Source organism: Anoplophora glabripennis, unplaced genomic scaffold (genome assembly GCF_000390285.2).
Source record: "Anoplophora glabripennis isolate ALB-LARVAE unplaced genomic scaffold, Agla_2.0 scaffold59, whole genome shotgun sequence".
NCBI classification, from domain to species: Eukaryota; Metazoa; Arthropoda; class Insecta; order Coleoptera; family Cerambycidae; genus Anoplophora; species Anoplophora glabripennis.
Window position 1 is genome coordinate 610,399 of NW_019425991.1, and position 10,215 is coordinate 620,613.

At 34.7% G+C, this 10,215-nt stretch overlaps 1 protein-coding gene across 1 annotated transcript; it reads left to right on the plus strand.

Moving 5' to 3' along the window:
• The first annotated feature begins 2,967 nt into the window (after positions 1 to 2,967).
• Positions 2,968 to 9,363, plus strand: LOC108906428 (vanin-like protein 3). The gene is made up of 8 exons (XM_018709669.2): positions 2,968 to 3,759; positions 3,813 to 3,941; positions 3,995 to 4,287; positions 4,348 to 4,562; positions 4,655 to 4,759; positions 4,814 to 5,002; positions 5,716 to 5,977; positions 8,883 to 9,363. Exons 1-8 carry the CDS (start codon positions 3,694 to 3,696, stop codon positions 9,235 to 9,237), a joined length of 1,614 nt encoding a protein of 537 aa, XP_018565185.1. The 5' UTR covers positions 2,968 to 3,693; the 3' UTR covers positions 9,238 to 9,363.
• Positions 9,364 to 10,215: the final 852 nt, after the last annotated feature.

Here is a 10,215-nt window from a genome sequence, read left to right on the forward strand (position 1 = left end):
ATTTTAAATCATACAAACTCTTCCATTAAGGGCGCCATATTCTTTAAATAGTGTTTTCCGCAAAGACAAATAATTTCAAATATTTAATAACTGAATAATCTAAGGCTTGTCAAATGATAGGAATGTCTTGCCACCTGAGTACTTTCAAAGACGCCGCAGTAAAATGAATAAACAGGTGCAAGAAAACGATCAAACCATCATTTAGGTACTGAAATCTACGAAAATACTAAGTTTTTTATATATGACTCCACATGTAAATATTCTTATAACATTATTTACTTGCTTAGTCCTACATATACAATTGTTTACTTTTATTTATAAGTACCTGAAAATAATTCTTAAAATGTAGGGTAAAACAGCAAACGCATGTTTTACAAACGCTTTTTTTAGTTATTATTTTATTTGAGTAAATTTAAATGGTAACAATGAATAAACAGAACATCAAGGATTCTATTTTTGTGCTTACTTTTGTTCTACACGTTTTACTTTTCAAGATTTCAGTACCCAAAAACGCCAGAAACTTGACTATTTCTCGGCTAGAGATATGGTCACCTTAAGACAGAGTGCAAGTGCCTAAAGCGCGTCTTAGGTTAACCAAAACAATTAAGAGCGTGGATCATCAACCAAAAGCTGAACCGAATCTAATCAATGGATGATCCGTGTCTTTACCTTTCGTGGTTAACGTTAAAGAGGAAACGTACAATAGGTAAAAACGGAACCAGACAGAAACGCTCCGTCCGCTCAACATGCTGATGAAGGGAAATGATGGTATGTATGTCAACTCCACCGTCAGCTAGTCAGACCAATCAAAATCCGCAACCAGAGCCTTCAACTTATCCAAATTCGCGACATGGCATCCAACGTGGGGCTAAGCTGGATACAAATGTAGGCTTCCAGTTATTGTTTTTGGTGTATGACCTTGTTCTTGGTTCTTAAATAAAAGACTTGTTTGCCAACAACCTATCTAAATCTGCGACATGGCGCCCAACGTGAAGCTAAGTCGGATACAAACGTAAGCTTCCAGCCCTTGTTTTCGGTGTATAATCTCGTTATTGGTTCTTTAATAAAAGGCCTGTTTTGCAGCCAATAAGAAAGGAGATAAATGGGCATCTGACGCCAGCTTACCATCCTCTGCCATCTATCGTTGCCATATTTATTAAAATTACACATATTATCATTTATATTTCGTGTTTTACAATTATACTTGAGAAATTGTATGTATAGGTATATTGTTGGTTGTATAACTCCCTGATGATTCAAATCTTCGATCATTCAAAGTGTGATATCTTTAAGTATATTTATTCTTCATGGAAATTTCTTCGCTTATAAATTTATTTAATAGCTCTCTCTTGCACTCTTGAACCAACATAGTGTGGTAACCATATTGAGTTGAAAACNGCGCCATATTCTTTAAATAGTGTTTTCCGCAAAGACAAATAATTTCAAATATTTAATAACTGAATAATCTAAGGCTTATTAAATGATAGGAATGTTTATGTCTTGCCACCTGAGTACTTTCAAAGACGCCGCAGTAAAACGAATAAACAGGTGCAAGAAAACGATCAAACCTTTAGGTACTGAAATCTACGACAATACTAAGTTTTTTATACATGACTCCACATGTAAATATTCTTATAATATTTACTTGCTTAGTCCTACATATAAAATTATTTACTTTTATTTATAAGTACCTGAAAATAATTCTTAAAATGTGGGGTTAGGATAACAGCAAACGCATGTATTACAAACGCTTTTTTTAGTTATTATTTTATTTGAGTAAATTTAAGTGGTAACAATGAATAAACAGAACATCAAGGATTTTATTTTTGTGCTTACTTTTGTTCTACACGTTTTACTTCTTAAGATTTCAGTACCTAAAAAACGCCAGAAATTTCTCTTTTTCTCGGCCAGAGATATGGTCACCTTAAGACAGAGTGCAAGTGCCTAAAGCGCGTCTTAGGTCAACCAAAACAATTAGAGCGTAGATCATTAACCCAAAGCAGAACCAAATCTCATCAATGGAGGAAGAGCGAAAGTCTCCGCGTCTTTACCTGACGTGGTTAACTTTAAAGAGGAGACGCACAATAGGTAAAAACGGAACCAGACAGAAACGCTCCGTCCGCTCAACATGCTGAGGGGAAATGATGGTATGTATGTCAATTCCACCGCAAGCTAGTCAGACCAATCAAAATCCGCAACCAGAGCCTTCAACTTATCCAAATTCGCGACATGGCGCCCAACGTGGGGTAAGCCGGATACAAACGTAGGCTTCCAGTTCTTGTTTTTGGTGTATGACCTTGTTCTTGGTTCTTAAATAAAAGACTTGTTTGCCAACAACCTATCTAAATCTGCGACATGGCGCCCAACGTGAAGCTAAGTCGGGTACAAACGTAAGCTTCCAGCCCTTGTTTTCGGTGTATAATCTCGTTATTGGTTCTTTAATAAAAGGCCTGTTTTGCAGCCAATAAGAAAGGAGATAAATGTGCATCTGACGCCAGCTTACCATCCTCTGCCATCTATCGTTGACATATTTATTAAAATTACACATATTATCATTTATATTTCGTGTTTTACAATTATACTTGAGAAATTGTATGTATAGGTATATTGTTGGTTGTATAACTCCCTGATGATTCAAATCTTCGATCATTCAAAGTGTGATATCTTTAAGTATATTTATTTTTTATGGAAATTTCTTCGCTTATAAATTTATTTAATAGCGCTCTCTTGCTCTCGCTATTCTTAAAATGTACAATTTTGGAGATATTTGACACCTTCACCTTCAATAATTCTTTATTACGTGTTACAATTTTGCGAATTCTTCCGTAAGGTAAACACATTCGACCTTTGACCGAGGCAAACCATACATACACCTACAAATATTTGATTGGATGAATATTAATCCGTATTGACGTTACAGCCTGTATTTCTGCTAAATCTAATCTCGACTAACTTTGCCTCCATCACGCGATTTTTACTGTTATGCGTCTCGCTTATAAAAAGATTCGTAAAATTTAAGATTCTATTCACGCATTAGCGCAACAAACAGGTAGACAGAAAAGACGAATCAAGTTGGCGTTGGCGCGGACAACAAAGACAGTTGCAAAAGGTAAAACAAGTGAACATCCTGCCTTTTTTTATGCTTAAATTAATGCCTAGTAATTAAAAATTTTCGTCAAAATCGAATGTGCTTCGCAAAAACTACGCTTTGTTGACCTTAACACCGCCCGTCCCTTAAGTTACGACAATGTGTTTCCATGGTAACAACACGTTTAATAAGTGTAAGTGATAACGAAAGACGAGACTCATGAACCTGATAAAAATAACCTAGGTGATCAACTGGAGGATCATTTTATATTGTTCTTGTCGATGTTGTTATTAAAAACACGAGCGCAAATTTCATTAAAATAGTTATCTCCACCTGTGAAGCTTTCAGTAATCTAGACCGCGCTCACAAACAGGTTATTCAACTATAACAGCGCGAACAAAGCAAGTGAAAACATTTAATCATTCACAAATATAATGTCTGTAATTGATTTTAGAATTTATCAGTTGTGAGAAATAGAAATACACTGTTTAAGTAGAAAAACTGTAAAACAAAACTAAGCATACGAAAGCGTACCGCAAGGTTCCGTTTCAGGGCCATCACCAACTTTGCACCGTATACATTCTTATTTTAAAAACTCAACCACAATGCGGGGGGCGTTTCTCGTGCTGTTCACCGTTTTGTTACGAGATGTTCTAGCTGCTAACGATACAGTAAGTAGGATATTAATAACTAATGAATAATGTATTCAATTATATGTTGTCAGTTGACAGATTTCCTCTACACCGTGGCCGTTGTCGAATACAAACCACTAAGGGATACCACCCTCAGCGAGGAGGACAGCGTAGACTTGAATGCCCAAGAATATATAACGTTGCTGAGTACTACTCAAGAGGTAAGTAGGATGGAGTTTTTCCGTTACCTTTATCCCTACTGACTCTCCCTTAGGACCTGGAACTCGTTCTTTTCCCAGAGTCCACTCTGGGGGGAAGTACAGCGGCCGCCACCGAAGTACCTCTACCTTTCACGGAGGTAATATGCAATTCAACCGACACCACATACAAGAACTACCTCAAGAGGTTCTCCTGCGCCGCTATTGACTATAACACCACCGTAGTAGTCAACATTATAGAAAGAGAAAACTGCACGAGCAACAACGCCACCGGATTCTGTCCAAGCTCCGGAATAATATACTACAACTCGGACGTCGCCTTCAACAGCAGTGGCGGGGTGATCGGAAGGTAATAACGCCTTGCACTCTAATTCTGGACGGATTGAATCACCAACGATCCAACTTTCAGGTACCACAAGTGGAATCTTTTCGGAGAATACGGAAAAAGTCCGCCTGCTGAAGTCGAGCTAGTGTCCATCACCACTAAAAACAACAACACCTTCGGGATGTTCACTTGTTTCGACATACTGTTCGCCCAGCCTCCTCTCAACTTAACCCGAGATCTCGGATTGAAGAACATTCTGTTCCCTACCATGTGGTTTTCTGAACTGCCCTTCTTAACAGGTAAAATTAATATCTGCCTGGTGGATGCAGATCGGGGTTATTTGTTGGCCATTCATTTTTGTGTCATTTTACTAAAATTTATGCATCTTTAGCTCTGCAAACCCAACAAATGTGGGCCCAAGAGAACGACGTAAACTTCTTGTCAGCTGGTGCCAACAACCCGCAGATTGGGAGTGGTGGTACCGGAATTTACGTGGGTATGTCATTGTTACCGGCAAATTTTAACGATTTTTGAAGATACAGTTCTTCAGGTAAAGACGGGCCCCTGGTGCAAGAACTAATCGGCGGAACAGGTGGTTCCAGCATCATAGTAAGAAGCGTGCCTAGACCAGAGGTGGAAAACAACCCTTACAGGAACGTCACGCCCATAGAAGAGGACACAGACTCGATTGCCCTGGATATGGACAGCCTTTACCTGATAACAGATCCCTCTATTGGCGGTAAGAACAACTTTATCCTAATCTCAAGGTCTTAATCTTAATCCTGATATTTTTACATGTTTATAAATATACAGGGTGTTAATGATAACTTTAGCCAAATTTTAAAGGCGTGCTAAAAACAGTATTAAAATAAAAATAAAGTACTATAAAGTTTGTGTATTTCCGATTTTTACGGTTTTATTACCTTTGAACTTGATATTGTTGCCAGAAAAAATAGCAAACGCAAAAGTTGATATATCGTTGAAAAGCTCACTAAATACAGTAGTTTTTACTGAAGAAAAAATACGTCCTCATTAACAAATTTTTGGTGTTACCACTAATTTTGCTCATTTCACAATTATTACATTTAACTTTTTATGGCACCTGGTTTAAAAGATTTTTTAAACACTCATATGTATGCTCATATGTATGCTCGTCTTGTAGTAAATTTAACGCTCTTTCCGATGGTATGTCTAAATTTGATGTGGCTGTAAGAATAACAGAGGTATTTTTGTTTTTTTATGAAAAGGCACAAAATTTTTTGAAATAAATAAATGTTAAATAAAAGAACAACTATCAACTTTCCAAAAAAGTCTTATAACACTTTTTTGTTGAAAATTACTTGTATCCCCTGAAGTTTGGCCATCAGCATTCGTTACACCCTGTATATGATTTTTATAAACTACCATTAAGGCTTCCATTCCTATTAGCTTTAAGATTGCTCGATTTTGTAGAATACACTTCCCTGGTGCTAGACACCAACAGAACCACCGTAGTCGAGGAAGTTTGCAATGGGGACAACATAAGGCTTTGTTGTGAATTCAACATAACGATTTCCGTCAACGAAACTGTCGCTAATACGTCGGGAAATCAATACACCTACCACCTCACTGCTTTTGACGGTATAAGAAGTTATTCCGGGGTGAGAGACGGAGGGATAGAATCCTGCGGAGTCCTGGCCTGCCTCAATGACTCCATCACGTCCTGTGGTCACAGGTAAATTTTAAATGATAAGCGGACTATATTGAAAATAGTAAATCAAGTACAATATTCCCATATAGACCAAATTCACTTATAACTAGCGAAATAACTCATTTAGAGGGAAAAAAATAAAATTGTTACCTGGACTTTTATAAGTGGAAATGGTAAAGGGGCTTATAATAAATGAAAAAAAAAAAAAATAAATGCGTGAGCAGGGGCGGCCTAGGGTTGGTTTGGGGGGTTGTAAAGTTATGAAAAATTGTATCATTGGGATTTTTGGCTAAAGTTGACGTCAAACAATAAAAGTATCAATTGCAAAAGTGGTAGATCATGCAAAAATCTACAACTTTTGTAGAAGTCACTTTTTAACATAACTTCAAAATTTTTTTTTAAAAACAGGTTTTTTTCTGATTTTTCGTTTTTTATTTCTCATTTCCGCAAAAATAATTTAATTTTGACGAAACTTAGTGAAAGTATACCTTTCTCTGTCTTAAATAACCTCAAATTTTTTTAGATAAAAAAATCAAGATGTTTCTGATATTCATTTTTTTTGGCCTGAAACACTTTTTTTGCAAAGAACAATTCTACTTAAAAAAATCAGCGTACAGAATTCTACCGCTAAGTAATCATTTTTTTCGTTTTGACATACTTTTTGGCAAAATAAAAAAAATTGTAATCACAGCTCAAAAATGCAAAAAAGTAAAAAATGACTTGCAGCAATGAATTTTTCAGTAATTGTTGATAATTAGTTTAAAGTAAAAAAAAATCAAAAACTGATTACACCATTCAATTGTACGGAAAAAATACAAAAAAACTCTCATTGTTTGACCCAAAACTATTTTTATACAGTATTGCTATAAACATAAGTCGAATAGTAAATAAATAAAATAAATAATATTTTTTTTCCGTAGGATCGATTAGTGTACTTATTTTTTTAAAGTTTGATGAGTTCATAGATATACAGTGTGTCCAAGATAAGGATGGGAAAGCATTAGGATCTAGGAAACGGTAGAAGATACGGGGTGGCTCAGATTAGAAAAAAGTTGTGTTTTTTTATACCTAGCAATATGCTGTTTAGAAAGTTTTAAAATTCTGGGTAGTTCCGGAGTTATCCGGAAAAACCCGAAGTTTTGCTAAATTGTTTAATTTTTTCTGGCTTTATTTGAAATCGAATTTTAAAATAAACTACATATTTACAATGCTGCTTTTTGCGCTCTATACAATGGCTTCAACATTTTTGGAATCCGACGTTTCGTCTTCGAGGGGCCATCATCGGGTTAATTTTTTTAAATACGTCGCTGCTATTTTTATGACAAAATCTAGTCATTTTTAATTTTGAATTAGAGGATATTACTATTGTAATCGCTCTGAACGCTTTCAAAATATCTATTGGATGAAGTCATAACAGTATAAAAGTCAATACCGCACAAAATATCTATTTTTTATTACTGTTAGCAATACTAATTAGAAATAATAAAATATTTCATAAATTCGTATTATTTTTTTATTAGGTACTTTTTAAATTATGGATTAAAAAAAATTGTTGGATATTTTGTGCTGTATTGACTTTTATTCTCTTCTCCCCCCCCTCTCTCTCTCTCCTCCAATAGATACAGGTATTTTGAAAGCGTTCAGAGCCGTACTCAGGAAAAATTTTTAATGATAGCTAAAAACCTTTTTAAGCGATTACAATAGTAATATCATCTAATACAGAATTAAAAATGACTAGATTTTGTCATAAAAATAGCAGCGATATATTTAAAAAAATTAATCTGATGATGGCCCCTCGAAGACGAAACGTCGGATTGCAAAAATGTTGACGCCATTGGATAGAGCGAAAAAAGTGGCAATGTAAATATGCAATTTATTTAAAATTCGTTTTCAAATAAAGCCAGAAAAAAAAAAGATTTTGCAAAATTTCGGGTTTTCGGATTTCGCGTCAACAGTAGACTTTGCAGTTAATACTTTGTATTGCTGAAATCTCAAATCATCCAGAGATAATTTATCATTTGTGCATTTGTAATTCGACTTAGATGTTTATAGCAATACTGTACAAAAATAAAGTTTTGGGTCAAACAATGAGACACAGTTTTTTTTAATTTTTTCCGTAGGATTGAATGGCGTAATCAGTTTTTGAATGTTTTTTAATTTAAACAAATTATCAACAATAACTGAAAAATTCATTGTTGCAAGTCATTTTTTATTTTTTTGCATTTTTGAGCATGTTTTTGAAATGTTATTACAGATTTTATTTCACCAAAAAGTATATGTCAAAACGAAAAAAATGATTACCGGCAGAACTCTGTACGATGATTTTTTTAAGTAGAATTTTTCTTTGAAAAAAAGTGTTTCAGGCCGAAAAAATGAATATCTCAGAAACATCTTGATTTTTTTATCTAAAAAAAATTGAGGTTATTTAAGACAGAGAAAGGTATACTTTCACTAAGTTTCGTCAAAATTAAATTATTTTTGCGAAAATGAGAAATAAAAAACGAAAAAATCTGAAAAAAACTGTTTTTCGCATTTTTCTCGGAAATTTTGAGATTATGTTAAAAACTGACCTCTACAAAAGTTGTAGATTTTTGCATGATCTACATCTTTTGTATTGGATACTTTTTTGCTTGACGTCAACTTTAGCCAGAAATCACAATGATACAATTTTTTATAAAATTTTCAACCCCCCAAATCAACTCTCCGCCGCCCCTGCTCACGCATTTATTTTTTTTTAGGTTTATTATAAGCCCTTTTACCATTTCCACTTATAAAAGTCCAGGTAACAATTTTTTTTTTCTCCAAGTGTAATTTGGTTGGACTATTTGTTAAAACGCTCGTCATCAGTGACACCGATAACGTAGCTGAGAAACAAGCAAAGACAGTGATCACATCGCTCTGTGGACCTTAATAATTGGATATTTTTCAGATTCTCCAACTACTCCGAAATAGTATGGCCGATAACTTTCGAAAGCATCACCATTACAGCCGATTTTACCACCGACGAGAACAGAATACAGTTTCCCAACTCCCTCCTAGCTTCGATACGTCCTGTATCGCCACAATATACCGAGTGGAGTCGAGAAGTCTACGATAACGTGACTAGAAGGAGCATTTCCTTAACTAGAGCTCAGAATAGACTCCTGACTTTTGGTATATTCGGTAGGGACTTTAGCAGAGACGGCGAACTAAATCCACCCGGAGGGAAATCTGTTAGATTGGAACATTTTACCACAGCTTTCCTTGTTTGTACGGGAGGCATTTTTATTGCTAATTTCTTTTAATAGTACAGCCTAGTACATAAAATAAATAGGTAATTTTTAAGATTAAGTAAATTAACTGTTGTATATTACTTGTATGTAAAATTATGTGACCAAAACGAGAGAAATAAAATTTATTAAAATATTCCAGTACACCCTGTATATATACACCGTGTCCACCTAGTGCTCGTAAGTCCAATATCTAGGTTAATAAAATATATTACTTATTTTTTTTTCTAGTTGCCTACTTTCCTGAGCTGCACAAAATGAAAATATATATGCATATACAGGGTGTTCAGTTTTTCCTGGGCAGGTACCAACTTAATTTTTTTTAAATGGAAACCTATATTTTTATGGCATTATCGAATTCTACGTGAAAAATTAACGGAACTTTGTGTTATGATCCCTATTAAAATATTGATAGTTTTCGAGATAATCGACTTTTCATTTTCTTTTCTTATGTTTCATCACTAGAGAGCGGACAATGTGTGTCTTTAACCCGAAGAATAGGTCAAATTTTGGTAGAGATGTGTACGCTTTCAAAAATGTATTGTGTATGCTATAAACTATGCAAAATATAATTATTATGTATAGCAAATATATCGTATTATCCTCGCGAAGATTTGTACCCTTTATTTAAAATCCATAAATCATGTGAACAGGTTAAATAACGAGAAAATAATTAAGTTAATTTAGTTCTAAAGAAATGAAATGACACTCGCGCCCATCTCTAGTCCATCTGTCGACATCGGTTGCGTTTATCGAATTCCTATTGGTCAGAATTCAAACTGCAGCCCTGTTATGAATGAAGCGTGGGTTGGACTATTCTATCATGTGCGTCGCCTGAGGTTATTCGTTACATTGACTCCTAATTTCCAATTAAAAGAACGACACTATTTTTAACCGAACTTTATTTAATAAATATGTAGTATACAATTTCTGATTTTCTAAATATTTTATAACGCCTAAAAATGTATGTACCGTGGAATTTTCGTGAATTAT

Coding starts and splice junctions, on each gene's coding strand:
- LOC108906428 (XM_018709669.2), top strand. CDS start 3,694: ATGCGGGGGGCGTTTCTCGTGCTGTTCACCGTTTTGTTACGAGATGTT. Junction 3,760..3,812: donor TTCTAGCTGCTAACGATACA/GTAAGTAGGATA, acceptor ATATGTTGTCAG/TTGACAGATTTCCTCTACAC. Junction 5,003..5,715: donor AACAGATCCCTCTATTGGCG/GTAAGAACAACT, acceptor TCGATTTTGTAG/AATACACTTCCCTGGTGCTA.